This window comes from Saccoglossus kowalevskii, chromosome 8 (assembly GCF_978046115.1).
Source record: "Saccoglossus kowalevskii chromosome 8, keSacKowa6.1, whole genome shotgun sequence".
Lineage (NCBI taxonomy): Eukaryota > Metazoa > Hemichordata > Enteropneusta > Harrimaniidae > Saccoglossus > Saccoglossus kowalevskii.
This window is the reverse complement of record NC_140648.1, coordinates 10,382,253-10,407,649: the sequence shown is the minus strand read 5'-3', so window position 1 is coordinate 10,407,649 and position 25,397 is coordinate 10,382,253. Positions and strand designations below refer to the sequence as shown.

General features: G+C 32.2%; 1 protein-coding gene across 1 annotated transcript; it reads right to left on the bottom strand.

The window, feature by feature from the left end:
- Positions 1–24,280, bottom strand: LOC102809121 (endosomal/lysosomal proton channel TMEM175-like). The gene is made up of 17 exons (XM_078006030.2): positions 24,058–24,280; positions 23,723–23,761; positions 22,701–22,798; positions 20,156–20,207; positions 19,871–19,906; positions 11,762–11,845; positions 11,125–11,199; positions 10,395–10,487; positions 8,429–8,507; positions 7,226–7,364; positions 4,022–4,172; positions 3,660–3,704; positions 3,155–3,321; positions 1,779–1,865; positions 1,054–1,114; positions 841–900; positions 1–632 (listed from the first exon to the last, which is right to left on the bottom strand). Exons 1-17 carry the CDS (start codon positions 24,241–24,243, stop codon positions 537–539), a joined length of 1,548 nt encoding a protein of 515 aa, XP_077862156.1. The 5' UTR covers positions 24,244–24,280; the 3' UTR covers positions 1–536.
- Positions 24,281–25,397: the final 1,117 nt, after the last annotated feature.

The following is a 25,397-nucleotide window of genomic DNA, read 5'->3' as shown; positions in this document are numbered from 1 at the left end:
TTCCAGGAGAACTGTACTGTAATGTTTATTTATAAATGATTACAGATTAATTTTAAGTAACACATACACATTGCACACACACTGATTCATCTATAGAAAGTAATTAATTCGAAGACCAGTGGTATCTAAAAAATAGTTTTGGTACTACCGGTATATGTAAAACGAAAAGTTTCATTATTTATGAACGATGTGAAAAACACATCAGTGATCAGGGTATCTAATCTATATCAGGATATAAAAATGGAAAACATTACTTATAGATAAATATAGCTCATTATATTATGCACTTACAACATTGCACAGTATCTCCAAATCAGGATTCCATTGACATGGCAACATTCATTTCAGGAATTACAAATACTTTAAATTTCCGTTTGAAGATTTATTAATTTTAAAATATTTAAAATGGTTGTATATGTCATAGATATATGACTTATATAAAGTGATATCAATAATAGAGTGAATTATGTATTATCCGAGTATACATACATGTAACTATTGTTCATATCCATTGTGAATTCACAATATGCTATTGTTTATATGCTGCCATTATTTTCATTTTGCTCGTCTGTCACATGGTATTGTACATGCTCTGTGCGATCCAAATGACTGTGATAATATAATTTTAGTCTCTGTTGAGAGAAATGAAAAATTTACATTAGCAATCAAAGTCGAAAATGGAGATGAAACTACATATGGCGAACACACCTTACACCTCAAGTGGGGAGATGTAACGATACATAACGAGTACAGGACCATAAAATTTAAAATCCAGTGTTGTCTTTCATGACAGACTAATGTATATACATGCGCCAATTAAAGAATGACAAAATTACATACCTGACATGCATAAAACAATAGTCGTAACAATATAAATAACCCTGGTATTCCAATCTGCATCTGAAAAATATTACAGAATGGTGTAATTAGTATTGAATTATAAATTTTGGGAGAACCTATGTCATTGTACAACTTTCTTATTTACAACTGATGTTATGTTAGTAATATTTATGGTAATATTTCTTTAATATTTTAAAATGAACTAATACTTACAAAGTTGAAAACATATGCTGACAGAATATCAGATTTGAAACCTAGGAAAAATATCACTAAACTGAAAATAAAAGAAACAGAATTAAAATCATGATAGTGAAAACTAGATTGTATAAATTGAATGAGTCATGCCCTAGGTCAACATGTTAAGACAATGATAATATATTAAATGGGATTACACTCAGCTCCTGTAGACAGTGATGTTTTATAAGCAAGGAGTTATGGGTAATTTGCAAGAGAATCTATTCAAACATAGACCTCTTTCTAAGGTCTATGATTGAAATGGCACCCCAAAAAAAGCAAAGGTTAATACAACAAAAATAATACCATAAATTAACTCAAAGCCATGATTCACTTATTGACAACAGTGTGGAAATCCTATTAGTCTCATCTCAAGCCAAATGTACAACACAGAATCTACCAGAGAGTATGAGTGTTTCAATATGTATACCATACCCTATGGTAATAATACCATATACAGCTTTTGTGGAAAGTGACCTTGTGATTTCCCCATATTGTTAAACACCTTGCCTGTTGACACTGCTTTTTCATGCTCATTTCTGCTAGCTTTTGAAGCAATGTGTTGAGCCTTACCATTGGTCAAAAACTGTTTTATTGAGTAGATGCATACACATACTCTGAACACGATTAAAGCACCACATACCGATACATATATTCAATAAGTACCATTCACAGGTCCCGGAGTGTATTTTACAAATAGTTACCTTACTAAAGGAAATATACAAAGCTTTGCAGTTAAATATGCATGTTCTTGACCATGGTATGATGCGCTGGGATGCATTCGATAGAACCTGTATCAAAACGGAGAAATAAAACCAAAAGATGATGTACAATTATACTGATACCTGCAATGTTTACAATTTATATACTGGAACAAAACTTGCACAATAAAACTATTATCTATCTAGCAGTAAATGCATTATAGAACTATAAAACAACAGATTATGCTAATATAAAGTTTTACACATTTTCATTTGAACAAAATGATTTGGAGGGAATGCTTTCAGTGCATTCTTTTTAAGATTATTTAAACAATGATGAATCCCTGCAGTGCTATATCAGATGAAGCAGGGTTCGACACACACACTGGTCCTCTTATCCTGAGTCTAGTAAATTTCATTCAGGACCAGCATAAATGTGTGGGTAGAAGTCCAGACTAGTGGACTAGTGTTTTTTTTTCTTGTACCCTTGGTATCTTTGGTTGTTATTCTTTATTTAATATGAAATGTTCTACGATGTGTGCCGAAAATACATTGCAACAGGCATGTATGTGACAGGATATTGATTTTTTTATTCATAATTTGACATTGACTGCAAAAGTTCCTTTGATCCAATTGCAGACATCACCATATTGCATGAAAAAGTTCATTCCAACACCAAGTGGTTTTCTAAAGTGTGCTAGAATTCACTATTCCCAAAAGGATTGCATCAATTCAACCAATCATCTTACTTATTATTCTTGAAAAATAATGTAATGGTGTTTTTTGAGACACGTTTTTTGATCAGACTCCAGCAAACTGTTGAAAGTAACCACAGGTTTTTTCTTTACCCTGATCATAGCAAGTTACGAAATTCATGGAGAATGCAGAGGCACATTTATATTCCTCTCTAGTACTATTGCTCAAAATTGCTCAATGACAAGTTACCTAATTACCGGTAGTATGCATTTTGAGAAACCACAGTGTGTGTGCATGTGCAGTTTGAAATGGAACAGTTTTGAATCCAATAAAATCACCCGTAGAACTCTGGCTCAGTCAATATATATAATTTTGGAGCCTGTATTTTTCTATGAAATGTTTCTAAGATTTGTTGAGAATTATTCTGTAAAGAAATTGCTGAAATTATTTCATCTGTTCGTAAACGGGACGTTGTTGCTTTGACGATGGGCTACGGACGACTGACTTCGAAACGTTCCATTCAGATCTGATGGCGCCCTCTCGTGCCAATCATCCCCTGAAACTAATCATATCTTGTCATATTACCTCATTGTACGTAAATTTGATCAAAATCGACTTAGAGTTAGGCTTTACATGGTAAGACAAAGATGCAGCTGTTTGGTATTCAACATGTTGGTACTCACGGTTTGCACAGTGCTGTGATGAAAGTCAACAATTGGAATATGCTGGCCATGAATAAAATAAAACAATTGAACTGGATGGCATATCTCTCATTATGAACAAACTGAAACTCCACATATGTACTTGTTAATTTGAATGCCAGAGGTGCACACCCAATGAAGGAAAGTGACTGCAAGACAACAACAAAGATCAAATGTATAAGAGCTTAAAACAATTAGTTTTCATCAGAATAATACTAAAGTTCATGTTTTAAAAATCATAATTAGAAATATCCATAACAAGGATACAATTTTGATTGTAATTAACTTTGGCTTTGCTCTCCCAATTGGTACATGTATTTCAGTAAAATTGATACAGTACAAATATTAAATAACAGCTTTTGGATCAGTCAAAAATTGTATACTAAAGATTAGGTTAAAATCATAACAATCCGAAAAAATTTCTATTTGTTTTTATAGTGTGAGTAGTGAGAACTGATATTGTGATTCAACAGGGCGATATGCTCACCATTGTGTTAAAGAAAGACATTGTTCTATTGCACTCCATTATATACTGCAAGGAGAAACACAGAAAATAGAAACAATTAAAAATCCTAGATATTACACAAACTTGAGGCAAGTATGAGGTTTTTCTGATCAATGTATTAAATTTTTAAAATATAAATCCATACTTACATGGCAAAGTGAATGGTGTACAAACCAGAGCATACCATCAGTGGTAAATTTAAATTCATACTTGCATGGCAAAGTGAATGGTGTACAAACCAGAGCATACCATCAGTGGTAAATTTAAATTCATACTTACATGGCAAAGTGAATGGTGTACAAACCAGAGCATACCAACAGTGATAAATTTAAATCCATACTTACATGGCAAAGTGAATGGTGTACAAACCAGAGCATACCAACAGTGGTAAAAGTACCAATATATGACAAATACACCGAACCATTTTCAAGTAATGCTTTATCTAAACTTCCACCCATCTTTTCAACATCATCCTGATCGGGTATGTCATCTTCACTGCATTAGAAAACAAAAGAAGCCATGCATGGCACAGTCCCTGTTAGTTATCAAATCTAAGTTATATAGTTTTGTTTCTAGCAATATAATACAAGTACTTGTCGATATTAAAAAATATTGCTCTGGAACAGCATTTATTAAAACAAGCCATGCATGGCACAGTCCCCGTTAGTTATCAAATTTAAGATATATTATAGTTTTGTTTATAGTAATATAGCTGGAATATAACCATGTCAGGAATATGATTTTTTAACATTAAAAAGATTGACATTTGTATCTGATTGTCAAACAAGTACTTGTCCATATTGAGAGATATTGCTCTGGAACAGCATTCAAAATCAGCCATTTTGAATACATGTATATATATATATATATAACATGATGTATAACGAATATATAAAATTTGAATATAATCAGTCAAAGCATTTAAGAGATATGGCTCTCGAAGCCCAATCATTAAAACAAAATGGCCGCCAGTCAGCTATTTTGAATCCAATCTGAAAAATAAAATGACGTGCATCAGGAACCTGTAATGTCTAATGTATGTTATAGGTTTGAATAAAATCCATCCATAAATGCAAGAAATGCTTGATATTTGAGGATTTTTTTAGCACAAAAATAGCCACCATTTGGCCACTTTGAAAAGGATCGTCAAACCAATATATTCGTATATCTATGACATGATGTATAATGAATATTAAAAATTTGAACATAATCAGTCAAAACAAGTCAGAGATATGGGTCTGGAAACCCATTCATTAAAACAAAATGGTCACCAGACAGCCATTTTGAATCTGATCTGAAAAATAAATGATGTGCATCAGAAACCTGTAATGTCTAATATATGTACCAAGTTTGAACGAAATCCATCCATAAATGCCAGAAATGCTTGATATTTGATGATTTTTTTAGCACAAAAATGGCCACCATTCGGCCATTTTGAATAGGATCGTCAAACCAATATATCTGTCTAACTATGACATGATGTATAATGAATATTTAAAATTTGAACATAATCTGTAAACAGCCGAAAAATGCTTGATTTTGATGATTTTTAGCACAAAAATGGCCGCCATTCCGCCATCTTGAATCAGATCGTGAAACAAATTGACGTGCATATGTAAAATATCATGTATGATGTATGTGTGAAGTTTGATTGTGATTGGTCCAGGCATTTCTAAGATACAGGTCCGGACGCACGCACACACAGACGCACGGACGGACACACAGAGGTCAAAACACAAGTCCCCGCTTTCGGACTGCGTCCGAACGGGGACTAAAAATGGCTACCGGTCGGCCATTTTGAATCTGATTGTCAAACCAATATAATGTATAATGATTATATCAAATTTGAACATCAGTAATCGCATTCATTAAAACAAAATGGCCACCCTTCAGCCGTTTTGAATTGATCTGAAAAACAAAATGTTATTCATCAGGGACTCATAATGTCTCATGTATGTACAAAGTTTGAACAAAATCTATCCATAAACAACCGATTCCGGTCCAGTTTTAGAATGCCAAAAATGCATGATTTTTCGATGATTTTTCAGCACAAAAATGGCCGCCATTCAGCCATTATGAATTGGATCGCCAAACCAATACATCTTAACATCTATGAGTTATGTTTAATGCATATTTAAAATTTGAAAATAATCAGTCAAAGCATATTAGAGATTTGGCACTAGAACCACATTCATTAAAACAAAATGGCCGCCAGTCATTTTGAATCTTATCTGAAAAACAATCAAAGTCCCACAATGTCCAATGTATGTACCAAGTTTGAACAAAATCCATCATTCATTAAAAAATGCTTGATTTTGATGATACAACAAGGTTAATATCTCAAAGTATGGATAAAGACATTACGACGAATGTACCTGTGGTATTTTTTGATAACCTTATTAGCTCCGCTGTCGACAAAGTCGACACAGCGGAGCTGTTCATATTACTGATTGTCCGTCGTCGTCAACTTTACAATTTTAACTTCTTCTTTGAAACCGCAACTCAGAATGTTTTCAAATTTGATATGCAAGTACCTTGGATGGTTCTTTCTCAGATTTGTTCATTTCATGTCAAAATCTCAAATTCTCTATTTTTGGTGAATATTTTTGTCATTTTTGGTAAAAAGTGATATTTTTGACCTCTTGTTTAAAACCGCATGTCTGATTGCTTTGATATTACATATATAGGTACTACATCTGGATCTCTCTCAGATTTGTTCATTTTGTGATGATACCTTAAATTCTCTAATTTTGATGAATATTTTTGGTAAAAAGTGATATTTTCGAATTCTTGTAATTGCTTTGATATTACATATATGGGTACTACATGTAGACTTCTCTCAGACTTGTTCATTTCGTGATGATATCTTCAATTCCATAATTTTGATGAATATTTTTGTCATTTTGGTAAAAAGTAATATTTTTGACTTCTTGTAAAAAACAGCAAGTCTGATTGCTTTGATATTACATATAAAGGTACTACATGTGGACCTCTCTCAGATTTGTTCATTTCGTGATGATATCTTTAATTTTCTAATTTTGATGAATATTTTTGTCATTTTTGGTAAAAAGTGATATTTTTTAATTCTTGTTGAAAACAGAAAATCCAATTGCTTTGATACTATACATATTGTTCATTTTCTAATGATATCTCCAGTTCTTAATTGAAATGTGCATTGCTAACAGCGGAGTTATCTCAGCCAAAAGGCTGTTTGTTATTATTAAACATCTTTTTTCTGTTTATAATTACTTATTAAGATATAACAGCCAAAAATGCTTATGAAAATTGTTTTGTGCTGTGTGATAATTGCATTTGGTGACTGGATTTATGTGTTCAACGCGACGTCAATCAACTTGAATGTTGATGGCATTTCACGTAATGGTAAATTCTATTTACATGAAGAACTGAAAGTAAACATATGCAATATGAACAAGCATGCATAGCGGAAGAGCAGAAACTAAACGAGGCAATTCCACTGAATGACAGAAAGTGAGAATATAAACACAAATGAATGAAGAAATATTGGCATGAAATAGAATACAACTTACCATATATCCAGGATAATAAGTGTTGCGACAATTGCAAACACGCCATCACTGAATGCTTCAATGCGCTCCATGGAAAGCTTCTCTTGTGTGTATTTGTCTGGTATGTACTCCAAATGTGGCATATTTGCTTGACCACATTCTAAGTCACAAGAAGAAAAAGATTGTGAACAATGGCTGCAGTCACTATTTACTTGAAAATAAAATGTAATTTACTTCTGATACAAGCAATACTTGGGGAAACAATATGCAGTCCCTACATAAAAAATTCGGAGAAATCATAGGAAAAGTTAGTTTTAAGACTTCTGAGGAAAACAAATTCATAGAATTTACATCAATTTTAAGGTTTGTCAATGACATGTTGGTTCATGCAATGTTGTAAATTTGAGTTAATTAACAATGAATTTATGACACAATACAACCATATGTGAGAAAAGTATGGTTAAAAAAATAATCAACTGCATAGCTAACTAAATTGATGAAAACACAAAAATTTAGATGACTAAAATACAAGTCCCTGTTAGTTAAATAGTAAACAAAACGAACAAGTCAGCCATCTTGAATCAGAACATGAAACAATATTACATAAGAGTATTAAGTAAATTAGTGAGTACTAGTAAGTTTTATTTCTGCTTTCTTTTCATGTCATGTAGTTGTAATGTTTAATTGTGATCAGTCAATATACATCGTATGTCAAAGACATGGCTCTAGAACAGCTTTTGCATTCGACCATTTTGAATCTGATCTGAAAAAAGATATGGTCCTGTTTATATATAAATTATATATATATTACATACATGTTCATTGTGTGTACCAAGATATGATGGACAATAGCTGTCCATGTATAACCAAGATCTGTAACCAGAATGGCTGAAATACTTGATTTTGAAGCATAAGCCTAAAAATTACTGCCATTTGGCCATCTTGAATTTGGCCTGAAATGAATGGACAAACATGTATATGGATTCCAAAATGTAAAATGCACGTTGTGTAAATTGTTTAATGTATGCATGTCCATATATAGGTGGGCACACAAGCACAGACACGTGTATGCACACACACATGCTGAGGTCAATCAACAAGTCATTGTTTGTGGACTGCATTTGAACAGGGGACTAATGAAGTGGAAACCTAAAACAAAAATCATTTTTTCATAGAAACTGATCTATGATGTCATGAATACAAAGCAAAAAAGTGTGTACTTACTTTTACACTTATTGTAGATACTGAAAACCAATTTTCGGAGCGGTTGTCCAAATAGTATCAACAGTATGGCAACATGACTCTTAAAGAAAAGAAAATGAATAAAGTTATTAAAATACAAGCCATGCATGGCACAGTCCCCAGTAGTTATCAAATTTAGAGTATATATATATTTGTTTATAGAAATATAGTTGGAACATAAACATGTTAGAGATATGGTTCCAGAAGCTGATGCTCGACTATGATAATTTTTTAACATTAAAGTAATTAAAATTCAGTCATCCAGGGTCTGATCATCAAACAAGTACTTGTCCATATTGAGAGATATTGCATTGGAACAGCATTAATTAAAACAAAATGACCACCAGTCGGCCATTTTTGAATCAGATTGTCAAAGCAATATAATGTATAATGAATATATAAAATTTGAACATCAGTCAAAGCATGTCAGAGATATGGCTCTAGAATCGCATTCATTAGAACAAAATGGCCACCCTTCAGCCGTTTTGAATTGATCTGAAGAACAAAATGTTATGCATCAGGGACTCATAATATCTCATGTATGTACAAAGTTTGAACAAAATCTATCCATAAACAACCGATATCCGGTTTTAGAATGCCAAAAATGCTTGATTTTGAAGAACATGAAATATATGCATAGTAATAAACATGTGCAATGTCGCTGTAAAATGTAATTGCAATCGACCAAAGAATGTCAGACATGAGAGATGAGAATTCATTGTAAAATTGAATGGAAGAAATGCTTGATTTTGATGATTTTTTACAAAATTTAAACAGTTGACATTTGGCCATCTTGAATCTGATTGCCAAAATAATACCTGTGGATATGTGCGACATGATGTATATATATATATATAGTTTACACATGATCAGTCAAAGCATGTTAGATATTGCTCTGGAACAACATTCATAAAAACAAAATGGCAGCCCACTTCAGATACGATCTGAAAAACAAATGTTCCATAATATCCATGTATGTTCCAAGTTTGAACAAAATCCATCCATAATCAAAAGAGATCATGTTCCGGAATGACAGACAGCTTGATTTTTTATGCTTTTTTAGCACAAAAATGACCATCATTTGGCCATTTTGAATTGAATTGTCAAACCAATTCATCTGCAAACTATGACATGATGTATAATGAATAAATAAAATTTTAACTTAATCATATAAAGCAAGTCGGAGATATGACAGTAGAATCACATTCATTAAAACTAAACGGCCCCCAGACGGCCATTTTGAATCTGATCCGAAAAACAAAATGATGTGCATCAAGGTTCTATAATGTCCAAGGTACAACTGTATGTACCAAGTTTGAACAAAATCAATCTGTAACAAAATGCTAGAAATGCATGATTTTGATGATTTTTCAGCACAAAAATGGCCGTCATTCAACCACCTTGAATCAGCTAGATCATGAAACAAATTGATGTGCATATGTATAATATCAAGTATGATGTATGTGTAAATTTTAAAGGTAATTGGTCCAGCCATGACTAAGATATGTAGGTTCGCACACACATAAAAACACACACACACACACACACACACACACAGTTTTCAACCTACATCCAAACGGAGACTAAAAATACTTACAGTATATACTCTACTAAAAGTACCTCTCCAATAGAAGTGCATATAAATAAACCCATAATTTGTTGTACACAGAATCATTTGAATATTATTTATTTTAAGTAAGTAAGTCAGCATTAATTCCTGATTGATTGATTTAATTTATTATTCACTCTGCCAGTTACTGTACATTAAACTATTAAAAAAAGCAATATGCATATTCAGAAATCTAGGGTACAGGAATATGCAGATGATATTGTTTAATTTTTAGATAAAAGGAAATCTGATGAGCGAGTGTGAAACAAAAAAAGATCTATTGTGCATCAAACATTCATTGTTTGAAAACAAATTTAAAACTATCAATTTTATACTTACAAGTGAGTAGCTTATCGCAGACAGCAAAAGTGATACCACACATATGGCAGGATTTGTTAATATAACTTGAAGCAGACCTCGTTTTGTCTTATTCTAAAAAAAAAGAAAAGAAAATTGGTGAATATGAAAAGAATATTTAACTAATTGTAATTCAATTGCATTATTTGATGATTTGTTTTCCAGCATTGGCTATAACAACATGCCTGCTGAAAATCATCTATGGCAACAAAATTTAAGAAGAATAAAAAGCATGTCACACAACTAATTTCTTTTTAAATTTGATTCAGGTCATTGACACCATATGTGGACGCACTAAGTGACCCATTATATGCGAATGCACATTTTTCATTGCTCAATCACTTGACCATGTATCATTATTTACTTCATATTTAATGTTCTTAATATCCGGACAACAAAATCATGATTCTCATTAGCATACTAGTAATCCACACACTTGTAAAAAGAGCAGTTTTACAACTACAAGTTTTCATGGCATTAAGGACATGGCTCCCCCTTTGTCTGACATTTGATGGTGCAGTTTCACTTGAAAAGTCGGAAAGCTTGTAGCAGGTAGCGGACGTGGTTACAATGATAATTTATTATATACTTTTTATTTTTTCATATTTCAGGGCAACTGAAACCAAAACATAAAAGTGTAGGTGGGCATTTCACAGACACTTTAAAATTCTGTTGAAATGTATATAATGTAATTCATGATATTTATTGTTACCTTTTCTGGGTTTGCGTTTAAATCTGCCGTTAATATCTTACTATCATACTTAAATGCATACAGTACAATGAGAGCCTGTGATTTAAAAACAAAAAATCATTATTGTTGAAATCAGAGTGGTATACAATATATCACAAGAGTGGTATACATTATATCACAAGAGTGGTATACATTATATCACAAGAGTGGTATACATTATATCACAAGAGTGGTATACATTATATCACAAGAGTGGTATACAATATATCACAAGAGTGGTATACATATATCACAAGAGTGGTATACATTATATCACAAGAGTGGTATACATTATATCACAAGAGTGGAATACATTATATCACAAGAGTGGTATACATATATCACAAGAGTGGTATACATTATATCACAAGAGTGGTATACATTATATCACAAGAGTGGTATACATTATATCACACGAGTGGTATACATTATATCACAAGTCTTAGAGTGTTATCAGCATGACTTTTGATTTAATGATAATATCCGTGTAATTTTGAAATATAATTAACATACTCTATCTATGTTTAGTCTATTAAGAATATTCAGCAAACGACTTGCCTTCTTAACAAAGATTGTACTGTTTTGGAAGACACACAACAATGTTTATAGGCATACTGACCTGCAGAAATCCTATGAGGATAACACTGAGACAGAATACCAGTATTGGAATGAAGTAATTTGCAAATAATCCATATAAAGTAAACTGAAATATAAACATACAACAGTAAAATATTAGCTGCAAGAACACATAGAATCATCCATTGATGACAACCGTATATTTTATGAATACCGGTATACATTTTATAGTAATATACATATCCAGTAAACCATTAATTCTCATCTAAATCGTGATTGGTTTATAGTAGTTACCTAATGTAATCTGATAACTGATTGGTTTATAGAAGTTACCTAATGTAATCTGATAACTGATTGGTTTATAGAAGTTACCTAATTCAATCTGAACCCTGATTGGTTTATAGTAATCACCTAATATAATCTGATAACTGATTGGTTTATAGTAGTTACCTAATGTAATCTAAACCCTGATTGTTTTATAGTAGTTACCTAATTTAATCTGAACCCCGATTGGTTTATAGAAGTTACCTAATGTAATCTGACCCCTGATTGGTTTATAGTAATCACCTAATATAATCTGATCCTCGGTTGGTTTATAGTAGTTACCTAATTTAATCTGAACCCTGATTGGTTTATAGAAGTTACCTAATGTAATCTGAACCCTGATTGGTTTATAGTAATCACCTAATATAATCTGATCCTCGGTTGGTTTATAGTAGTTACCTAATGTAATCTGAACCCTGATTGGTTTATAGTAATCACCTAATATAATCTGATCCTCGGTTGGTTTATAGTAGTTACCTAATTTAATCTGAACCCTGATTGGTTTATAGTAGTTACCTAATTTAATCTAAACCCTGATTGGTTTATAGTAATCACCTAATATAATCTGATAACTGATTGGTTTATAGTAGTTATCTAATTTAATCTGAACCCTGATTGGTTTATAGTAGTTACCTAATGTAATCTGATCCTCGGTTGGTTTATAGTAGTTCGGTAATTTAATCTGATCCTCGGTTGGTTTATAGTAGTTACCTAATTTAATCTGAACCCTGATTGGTTTAAAGAAGTTACCTAATGTAATCTGATAACTGATTGGTTTATAGTAGTTACCTAATTTAATCTGATCGTCAGTTGGTTTATAGTAGTTACCTAATTTAATCTGAACCCTGATTGGTTTATAGTAGTTACCTAATGTAATCTGAACCCTGATTGGTTTATAGAAGTTACCTAATGTAATCTGAACCCTGATTGGTTTATAGTAATCACCTAATATAATCTGATAACTGATTGGTTTATAGTAGTTACCTAATGTAATATGATCCTTGGTTGGTTTATAGTAGTTACCTAATGTAATCTGAACCCTGATTGGTTGATAGTAATCACCTAATATAATCTGATCCTCGGTTGGTTTATAGTAGTTACCTAATTTAATCTGAACCCTGATTGGTTTATAGAAGTTACCTAATGTAATCTGATAACTGATTGGTTTATAGTAGTTATCTAATTTAATCTGATCCTCGGTTGGTTTATAGTAGTTACCTAATTTAATCTGATCCTCGGTTGGTTTATAGTAGTTACCTAATTTAATCTGAACCCTAATTGGTTTATAGAAGTTACATAATGTAATCTGATAACTGATTGGTTTATAGTAGTTATCTAATTTAATCTGAACCCTGATTGGTTTATAGAAGTTACATAATGTAATCTGATAACTGATTGGTTTATAGTAGTTATCTAATTTAATCTGAACCTTGATTGGTTTATAGTAGTTACCTAATGTAATCTGAACCCTGATTGGTTTATAGTAATCACCTAATATAATCTGATCCTCGGTTGGTTTATAGTAATCACCTAATATAATCTGATAACTGATTGGTTTATAGAAGTTACTTAATGTAATCTGAACCCTAATTGGTTTATAGTAATCACCTAATATAATTTGATCCTCGATTGGTTTATAGTAGTTACCTAATGTAATCTGATCCTCGATTGGTTTATAGTAGTTACCTATTGTAATCTGAACCCTGATTGGTTTATAGTAATCACCTAATATAATCTGATCCTCGGTTGGTTTATAGTAATCACCTAATATAATCTGATAACTGATTGGTTTATAGAAGTTACTTAATGTAATCTGAACCCTAATTGGTTTATAGTATTTACCTAATGTAATCTGATCCTCGGTTGGTTTATAGTAGTTACCTAATGTAATCTGATCCTCGATTGGTTTATAGTATTTATTTAATATAATCTGATCCTCGATTGGTTTATAGTAGTTACCTAATGTAATCTGATCCTCGGTTGGTTTATGGTAGTTACCAAATGTAATCTGAACCCTGATTGGTTTATAGTAATCACCTAATATAATCTGATCCTCGGTTGGTTTATAGTAATCACCTAATATAATCTGATAACTGATTGGTTTATAGAAGTTACTTAATGTAATCTGAACCCTAATTGGTTTATAGTATTTACCTAATGTAATCTGATCCTCGGTTGGTTTATAGTAGTTACCTAATGTAATCTGATCCTCGATTGGTTTATAGTATTTACCTAATATAATCTGATCCTCGATTGGTTTATAGTAGTTACCTAATGTAATCTAAACCCTGATTGGTTTATCATAGTTACCTAATTTAATCTGAACCCCGATTGGTTTATAGAAGTTACCTAATGTAATCTGACCCCTGATTGGTTTATAGTAATCACCTAATATAATCTGATCCTCGGTTGGTTTATAGTAGTTACCTAATTCAATCTGAACCCTGATTGGTTTATAGTAATCACCTAATATAATCTGATAACTGATTGGTTTATAGTAGTTACCTAATGTAATCTAAACCCTGATTGTTTTATAGTAGTTACCTAATTTAATCTGAACCCCGATTGGTTTATAGAAGTTACCTAATGTAATCTGACCCCTGATTGGTTTATAGTAATCACCTAATATAATCTGATCCTCGGTTGGTTTATAGTAGTTACCTAATTTAATCTGAACCCTGATTGGTTTATAGAAGTTACCTAATGTAATCTGAACCCTGATTGGTTTATAGTAATCACCTAATATAATCTGATCCTCGGTTGGTTTATAGTAGTTACCTAATGTAATCTGAACCCTGATTGGTTTATAGTAATCACCTAATATAATCTGATCCTCGGTTGGTTTATAGTAGTTACCTAATTTAATCTGAACCCTGATTGGTTTATAGTAGTTACCTAATTTAATCTGAACCCTGATTGGTTTATAGTAGTTACCTAATTTAATCTAAACCCTGATTGGTTTATAGTAATCACCTAATATAATCTGATAACTGATTGGTTTATAGAAGTTACTTAATGTAATCTGAACCCTAATTGGTTTATAGTATTTACCTAATGTAATCTGATCCTCGGTTGGTTTATAGTAGTTACCTAATGTAATCTGATCCTCGATTGGTTTATAGTATTTATTTAATATAATCTGATCCTCGATTGGTTTATAGTAGTTACCTAATGTAATCTGATCCTCGGTTGGTTTATGGTAGTTACCAAATGTAATCTGAACCCTGATTGGTTTATAGTAATCACCTAATATAATCTGATCCTCGGTTGGTTTATAGTAATCACCTAATATAATCTGATAACTGATTGGTTTATAGAAGTTACTTAATGTAATCTGAACCCTAATTGGTTTATAGTATTTACCTAATGTAATCTGATCCTCGGTTGGTTTATAGTAGTTACCTAATGTAATCTGATCCTCGATTGGTTTATAGTATTTACCTAATATAATCTGATCCTCGATTGGTTTATAGTAGTTACCTAATGTAATCTAAACCCCGATTGGTTTATAGAAGTTACCTAATGTAATCTGACCCCTGATTGGTTTATAGTAATCACCTAATATAATCTGATCCTCGGTTGGTTTATAGTAGTTACCTAATTCAATCTGAACCCTGATTGGTTTATAGTAATCACCTAATATAATCTGATAACTGATTGGTTTATAGTAGTTACCTAATGTAATCTAAACCCTGATTGTTTTATAGTAGTTACCTAATTTAATCTGAACCCCGATTGGTTTATAGAAGTTACCTAATGTAATCTGACCCCTGATTGGTTTATAGTAATCACCTAATATAATCTGATCCTCGGTTGGTTTATAGTAGTTACCTAATTTAATCTGAACCCTGATTGGTTTATAGAAGTTACCTAATGTAATCTGAACCCTGATTGGTTTATAGTAATCACCTAATATAATCTGATCCTCGGTTGGTTTATAGTAGTTACCTAATGTAATCTGAACCCTGATTGGTTTATAGTAATCACCTAATATAATCTGATCCTCGGTTGGTTTATAGTAGTTACCTAATTTAATCTGAACCCTGATTGGTTTATAGTAGTTACCTAATTTAATCTGAACCCTGATTGGTTTATAGTAGTTACCTAATTTAATCTAAACCCTGATTGGTTTATAGTAATCACCTAATATAATCTGATAACTGATTGGTTTATAGTAGTTATCTAATTTAATCTGAACCCTGATTGGTTTAAAGAAGTTACCTAATGTAATCTGATCCTCGGTTGGTTTATAGTAGTTCGGTAATTTAATCTGATCCTCGGTTGGTTTATAGTAGTTACCTAATTTAATCTGAACCCTGATTGGTTTAAAGAAGTTACCTAATGTAATCTGATAACTGATTGGTTTATAGTAGTTATCTAATTTAATCTGATCCTCGGTTGGTTTATAGTAGTTACCTAATTTAATCTGATCGTCGGTTGGTTTATAGTAGTTACCTAATTTAATCTGAACCCTGATTGGTTTATAGTAGTTACCTAATGTAATCTGAACCCTGATTGGTTTATAGAAGTTACCTAATGTAATCTGAACCCTGATTGGTTTATAGTAATCACCTAATATAATCTGATAACTGATTGGTTTATAGTAGTTACCTAATGTAATATGATCCTTGGTTGGTTTATAGTAGTTACCTAATGTAATCTGAACCCTGATTGGTTGATAGTAATCACCTAATATAATCTGATCCTCGGTTGGTTTATAGTAGTTACCTAATTTAATCTGAACCCTGATTGGTTTATAGAAGTTACCTAATGTAATCTGATAACTGATTGGTTTATAGTAGTTATCTAATTTAATCTGATCCTCGGTTGGTTTATAGTAGTTACCTAATTTAATCTGATCCTCGGTTGGTTTATAGTAGTTACCTAATTTAATCTGAACCCTAATTGGTTTATAGAAGTTACATAATGTAATCTGATAACTGATTGGTTTATAGTAGTTATCGAATTTAATCTGAACCCTGATTGGTTTATAGAAGTTACATAATGTAATCTGATAACTGATTGGTTTATAGTAGTTATCTAATTTAATCTGAACCTTGATTGGTTTATAGTAGTTACCTAATGTAATCTGAACCCTGATTGGTTTATAGTAATCACCTAATATAATCTGATCCTCGGTTGGTTTATAGTAATCACCTAATATAATATGATAACTGATTGGTTTATAGAAGTTACTTAATGTAATCTGAACCCTAATTGGTTTATAGTAATCACCTAATATAATTTGATCCTCGATTGGTTTATAGTAGTTACCTAATGTAATCTGATCCTCGATTGGTTTATAGTAGTTACCTATTGTAATCTGAACCCTGATTGGTTTATAGTAATCACCTAATATAATCTGATCCTCGGTTGGTTTATAGTAATCACCTAATATAATCTGATAACTGATTGGTTTATAGAAGTTACTTAATGTAATCTGAACCCTAATTGGTTTATAGTATTTACCTAATGTAATCTGATCCTCGGTTGGTTTATAGTAGTTACCTAATGTAATCTGATCCTCGATTGGTTTATAGTATTTACCTAATATAATCTGATCCTCGATTGGTTTATAGTAGTTACCTAATGTAATCTGAACCCTGATTGGTTTATAGTAATCACCTAATATAATCTGATAACTGATTGGTTTATAGTAGTTACCTAATGTAATATGATCCTTGGTTGGTTTATAGTAGTTACCTAATGTAATCTGAACCCTGATTGGTTGATAGTAATCACCTAATATAATCTGATCCTCGGTTGGTTTATAGTAATCACCTAATATAATCTGATAACTGATTGGTTTAAAGAAGTTACTTAATGTAATCTGAACCCTAATTGGTTTATAGTATTTACCTAATGTAATCTGATCCTCGGTTGGTTTATAGTAGTTACCTAATGTAATCTGATCCTCGATTGGTTTATAGTATTTACCTAATATAATCTGATCCTCGATTGGTTTATAGTAGTTACCTAATGTAATCTGATCCTCGGTTGGTTTATAGTAGTTACCAAATGTAATCTGAACCCTGATTGGTTTATAGTAATCACCTAATATAATCTGATCCTCGGTTGGTTTATAGTAATCACCTAATATAATCTGATAACTGATTGGTTTATAGAAGTTACTTAATGTAATCTGAACCCTAATTGGTTTATAGTATTTACCTAATGTAATCTGATCCTCGGTTGGTTTATAGTAGTTACCTAATGTAATCTGATCCTCGATTGGTTTATAGTATTTACCTAATATAATCTGATCCTCGATTGGTTTATAGTAGTTACCTAATGTAATCTGATCCTCGGTTGGTTTATAGTAGTTATCAAATGTAATCTGATCCTCGGTTGGTTTATAGTAGTTACCTAATGTAATCTGAACCCTGATTGGTTTATAGTATTTACCTAATGTAATCTGATCCTCGGTTGGTTTATAGTAGTTACCTAATGTAATCTGATCTTCGATTGGTTTATAGTATTTACCTAATATAATCTGATCCTCGATTGGTTTATAGTAGTTACCTAATGTAATCTAAACCCTGATTGGTTTATCGTAGTTACCTAATTTAATCTGAACCCCGATTGGTTTATAGAAGTTACCTAATGTAATCTGACCCCTGATTGGTTTATAGTAATCACCTAATATAATCTGATCCTCGGTTGGTTTATAGTAGTTACCTAATTTAATCTGAACCCCGATTAGTTTATAGAAGTTACCTAATGTAATCTGAACCCTGATTGGTTTATAGTAATCACCTAATATAATCTGATCCTCGGTTGGTTTATAGTAGTTACCAAATGTAATCTGAACCCTGATTGGTTTATAGTAATCACCTAATATAATCTGATCCTCGGTTGGTTTATAGTAATCACCTAATATAATCTGATAACTGATTGGTTTATAGAAGTTACTTAATGTAATCTGAACCCTAATTGGTTTATAGTATTTACCTAATGTAATCTGATCCTCGGTTAGTTTATAGTAGTTACCTAATGTAATCTGATCCTCGATTGGTTTATAGTATTTACCTAATATAATCTGATCCTCGATTGGTTTATAGTAGTTACCTAATGTAATCTGATCCTCGGTTGGTTTATAGTAGTTACCAAATGTAATCTGATCCTCGGTTGGTTTATAGTAGTTACCTAATGTAATCTGAACCCTGATTGGTTTATAGTAATCACCTAATATAATCTGATCCTCGGTTGGTTTATAGTAATCACCTAATGTAATCTGATAACTGATTGGTTTATAGAAGTTACTTAATGTAATCTGAACCCTAAATGGTTTATAGTAGTTACATGTACCTAATATAATTTGATAACTGATTGGTTAATAGTAGTTACCTAATGTAATCTAATAACTGGTTGGCTTATATAGTTACCTAATGTAATCTGAACTCTGATTGGTTTATAGTAGTTACCTAATGTAATCTGATCACTAATTGGTTTAAATGCCATGTTCATATTTAATGTATATTTTCATTAGAACCTTGCTGTTCCTTGTATATTAAGTGATCTCAATAAAAAGAACTTTAGCAAACCAGGCATGTAGAGTGTATATAATGTGTGCATATGAACAGAGAAAAATCCATCAACATTATTATTACTCAAGTCATATACAAATTAGAATATATATATAAATGAACTAGGACAAATTGTGTTTCCAATTTTTTTACAGTGCATGGACATAGCTCGGCAACATCAATTCTAAAAATAAATGTTAGAAATATTTGCATATTGTTAACAATTAAAACCAATGCATGTATTTTATCTTCTATGCATTAGGCGATCTTTCATGAATATAATGTACACATTCATTACTTACAGAAAATGGGAGGAAAGTCACTACCATCAAAATTCCCTGAAAGCATGAAAGAATGATATTACATGTCAATATATTTGATATTTATAAATTTTACAAAATTTCTATATTTGATCCACTTAAAAATCATCTATATCCACCTAGTACTTCTCAGCCAATCAAAATGCTCCATTGCAAGACGTTATATACACTAATTATCCTCAGGTGAAATATCTTTGTTCTCAAAATTGTCCAAGGACTTTTACACAAATCACTTAAGATGAAAAAAAAACTACCTAATACACTCACTAAATTAAGGAGTACTATGACATCATCTGCTTTTGCGATAGTTTGAAACACCCTGAAATATAAAACACACAATATACTACAATACAAATGATTAACTATTCAAAAAAATACACATTGTAATCTAAATGTATCAATATCATATTCCCTTTTACACGTTTTAGCAATAGTAGAAAAAATAATAAATATATATATCCATGGAAGAGTGGGGTAAGAAAATAATAATACGAGTACACTGCAATTAGGTTACCTATAGTCTAGTTAATTGATTATGCACATATTATCAACAACACCTTGTTTCATAAGTGGCGTTCACGTTAGAGATCTCGAAACATGTATGGGAATGGTCGGGACCGAGTCTGCACATGCTGAAAAAACTCAGTCCCGATAACAACATTTAAGGTAGCGACCAGGGAAATACGGAGTTTGAACATAAAGAATTCCTGGAGAGCCATGCATAAAGCTACCGCCCATAAAGTATATATATTATGAAAGCTTGAATATTGTGGAATACAACTGACCATATTGCGTGCCCAATGTTGCCGATTTGATCATGTGACACTGTTTTTAGCTAAACCCCCGAAAAAATTTGCAATTGTTAACAGACTTGTAATACACAAATTTAATCATATCATGCAATTCACTATTCAGATCACTGATCACTAATTCTTGAGATATCGCATTCCAACATAACATAAACCCCTTGTTACTGAAAAAAGGCATATTTCAATGATCTAGCTTACAAAATGAAATTTTTGGTTTATATCTGTTTGTAATAGAGCTACATGCTACAGTATAGTTAAATTCTGCAGATCGAAATGTAGTTTGTCAACCCCCTAGTGATCCTTTGTTCTGGGCTTAATAAATTCTTATCTCCACAACGAGCATCAGAAACAAACAAAGACATAATCAATCATTATTTAGACACAAATAAAATAGCTCATAAAATCAATGATTTATTTATTTAAAGTCACACTCACTTGCTCTACAAGATTTATCACAAATAACTACCATATATAACAAATATATTTTATTTACAACCATAGTATTACACTGACTCATTACATACTGTTGCTGTGTAACTTTCTATTCCATGCTTTGAAAACAGTATTATCAATAGTATTAGCAGTAGTACTATAATTATTATAATTTAAACTATTAATTTTTGTATTAACATGTAAATCATGTAAAATCATGAATGTCTATGGGGAAGACATTAATTTGCTCATCCTATGATGTCCAACCATGAAAAATGTGTCTTCAGGAGTGCAGTAAAACAAATACTCTGGACGGTGATAATCAAACCTACAGTAGTCATGTTCATAATGACTATAAATGTGCAAGAACCAAGTAACATTAAAAGAATCACATTTGAATTCACTCACTTCCCTGAACTTAAGAAAAGCTTTTGGATCATGATATTCGTTTGTCTAAACAGTCTTTGTATGGGATCCATGGTATCCGTCTATGCGGGTTTGAGACTTATCTGTCTGGACGCAGCCAATTGTTTTCTTTCCAGAATTGAGCTGACCAACAAACTTTCTGTATCCGTGGGTGCATGTCCCCCCAGGTTCGAATATTTTATTAGGTTCTTTGTTATTTTTTTATCTTAATTAGTGCAATTGACATGTATGTGTACAACCAAATGTTAACCTTGACTAGATGTAATATAATAAATAATATTATTATATCTGTCACCTCATCGGCATACTATAAGTTACAGCGTGTCGTAACTTTGTGGTATTTTACGGGGTATTTTCATCCTACCATATTAGGAAATGCGAATTCCAAATATGGAATAATTACGTGTGTAAGCGTCCTGTAACAATAAAAACAAACATGGCTGCCACCAGGATTTGATCGGACTCCACACAAAGAAGTTCGCTGATTTTGTTCTAAACATTTTGGATTTTGGCATCCCAATGGTGCATCCTTGGAAGGAAAGATTTTACAATAATAAGTTTATTACGAGTATACGTCAAAGTATGCACTCAGACAGTACGCTGCGCATCAACCTTTGCTGCACGCCAGTCGATACTCCAGCTGTACTGTCTTTGTGCATACTTTGAGGTACCTTCATATTAACGTCATATTAATACCACCACCAATAAGAATACCAATCTCCCAGTGAACAAGGGTTAATCATATGTCTACCAACCCTAAAAAAATAACCTGTTGGGCTTTTGCGTAAAATTCAGCGTTGTTTGAATCTGTACGTTAGAGTGTTTCATTGTACAAATGGTATATTTCAGTCCACTACTAGTATTAACCATTTTGCATGGTTTGGAGGAAGACTAACCCATAACCTCTGTATCATTTTAGACATTTTGTCTAATTGTACTTACAGAACTACTTGATTTTGGAACTCATTGTCCATCGTATAAGTGAATATCCTTTTAAAATGAAATTGAAGGAACAAATGCATGGCAGCAGCCATGAGTAATTTATTTTAATTTTTTTAATAACTGAAGAAAATTACGTTTGCACATGTAACTTGCTATTATTATTATTATTATTAACCAATATAACTTAATGGCAATATACATACCAGACGTGACCAGCCCATGCTGCACTAACAACGAAAAAAGAGAGTAAGTACGCCACCAACAGCAGAGCTAGTACTGTCATAAAAGTGGATTCAAAACTCTGTAAGGATAGAAAGGAGATACACAAATAGAAGACACATTCGAGATTGTGGAATATTTATCTCTTGTTAAAATATTTACTTATGGTGACAGTACAAGGTGGATGAAAATCAAGATTAGTCAATGGACTTTTCAATATTCAATACTTGACATAATATGCGACTTAATGTGTGAATATTACCTATGATATGTTATTATTAAAGTTACAAAGGAATGACAACACAAGATTGGAAGAGTCGTCTATATTCTATACAAGACTAAGATTTCAAACATATACTTCATACGAATACAATATCAAGAGTAGAAATCCACTCTGTGGGAGAATTCAATATATATACTGTAAAGGATTAATTATTCACTGGGTTTTAATTTTGCTTATTTCGCTGACTGGAAAATGCACTAAATTAAAACTCAGTGAATATGTAAAATTGAGCATAGCACACATTATCTAAATGATCAAACCGTGAATTCAAAACCCGCTGAATATGCCTGAAATAGTAATTTAAATCAGCAAAATTTAAACCCAGTGAAAATTAGCCATTATACAGTAGTACTTCTTTTCCCACGTTGGGCACACTTTCACCAATTTATTTATTATTATTATTAAGAAATAATGTATTTGTTCATGGAATTATAATTTCAAAAGTTTCACTGCTTCATCTAAAAGCATAGACTTGCTTCCATGCTTTTGGTTCTGATGAAAAATTCTTGAAAAATAATTATAAATTGCGTCAAAAAGGAGTGATATCCCAACAGACTTAGTGTCAGTGTAAGTGCCCTCACATTATCGGCTAGATTCTGGCTTGTATTAAATTTGCAATTTAATTTATTTTTCGAGAATTTTTCATTGAATCGCAACAGATGGCAAGCAAGTACTAAATTCAGTACAGGAAAGGAAAAGATATATTTACATGTATATACTCACTGCATGGGGTTCAATCTTTGCATGCGCAATTGGTAATATCTTGACATGAAAAAAAAAAAATGATGAAATTAAATTTCAAATTTGTTGGTTATAACAAGAGTACAGTTAATCATGGAAGTAATTTCCTTTTACCTCCATGAGTTAATAAAAAAAAACTGCAATACTAACTTGCATGTAGGGTTATACCCCGGTATATTACAGTGTCCCCTGCTATTAAAACACAGTGCAGAGAACATTTTGAATATTACCCGATATACAAGTAACTTATTAGTTTACATCCGTCACCGTATCTCATTAGAAAATCTGAATTCCAGTAACTGACTATGTTACCTTACCATAACTGTTGCGATGATAGAGAATATTGCGTCGCTGTATGCTTGAAGTCTGGACGAGCTAGTCATTGAATGGCTACTTTCTTGTCGGTTATATTGAACAGTGCTCGGTAAGTCTTGGCTAAGATGATCACTGTCTTCTGTTCCTGGGCTCCCATGAACCAGGGAAAGGCGACTGCTACTGGACATGTTGCCTACACTGGTACAGATACACAGTTGTCCTGCCTGGAGTAATACTCACATGACTAATCAATCACAAGGCAAAGGTCACGAAGTTACTTTCGTTTCCGCCATGTGCGAATGTTGGACACTGAGGGCGCACATTCCAACTACCCGAGTATTTGTAAATTTCTTTTTCCTGATTACAATCAGATGTTGTTAGAAGTTTATGCCCGTTACTGTACACGTGAGACGTGTACCTGTAGTCATAAGCCGGTAACATACATACATTGTATTTATGAATTGTAGTTTAGTTGGACTATGTTCTATTCAAAATGAATAATGTCAATAAAGTTAAAGTTACATGGCCTCTACCAACCTGATTAAATTAAATATACTGCCGGACGCCGTGTAATTTTTTAATGTCATATATTATATTGTTCTGTTATTTGTTTTTTGTTTTTTTATACATGTATATCTTATTTTGTGTTATTGTATTGGTTCACCGTCATTGAAGAACTTCCAAATCTTAAAATAAAAATAAAGTACATACCTATTTTAATCAGATTGACTTTACTGTCAACTGTCATCGCGCGTCAGGCTACGACAAATCTCGCGTCTCACTAAACATCTCGTCATCGCGTGTCAGACTGCGACAAATCTCGCGTCTCACTAAACATCTCGTCATCGCGCGTCAGGCTGCGACAAATCTCGCGTCTCACTAAACTCTCGTCATCGCGTGTCAGGCGACGACAAATCTCGCGTCTCACTAATCATGCTCGGAATCGGGCTGATAATAATCTCGGATTTTCCCAAACATTTGCATATTTATGGACTTGTACATCGCGCTTCGGGCTACGAAAATAATTCTCGCATTTTGAAATAAGATAGTGACATCTCGCGTCGTACTAAAACATTCGCCTACAGTATAAACATCTTGTTAAAATCACATAGTCATAGAATATTCTCGGCTTTTGTTTCTTGTTAGCGGATATTGAAATAACGAAACTTACTCGGCAAATGGCAATTTCCGTTATTTTTCTTAATATGCGTCCTTCTAATGCTGGCGGTCCTCTAAAGCTTTCCATAACATATACAGTACCAACGATTTGACAAACAGCTGTAAAGTGTGAAGGTGATCTCATGTCAACACGTTTAACATTAGCATAACATTCTTAACGAGT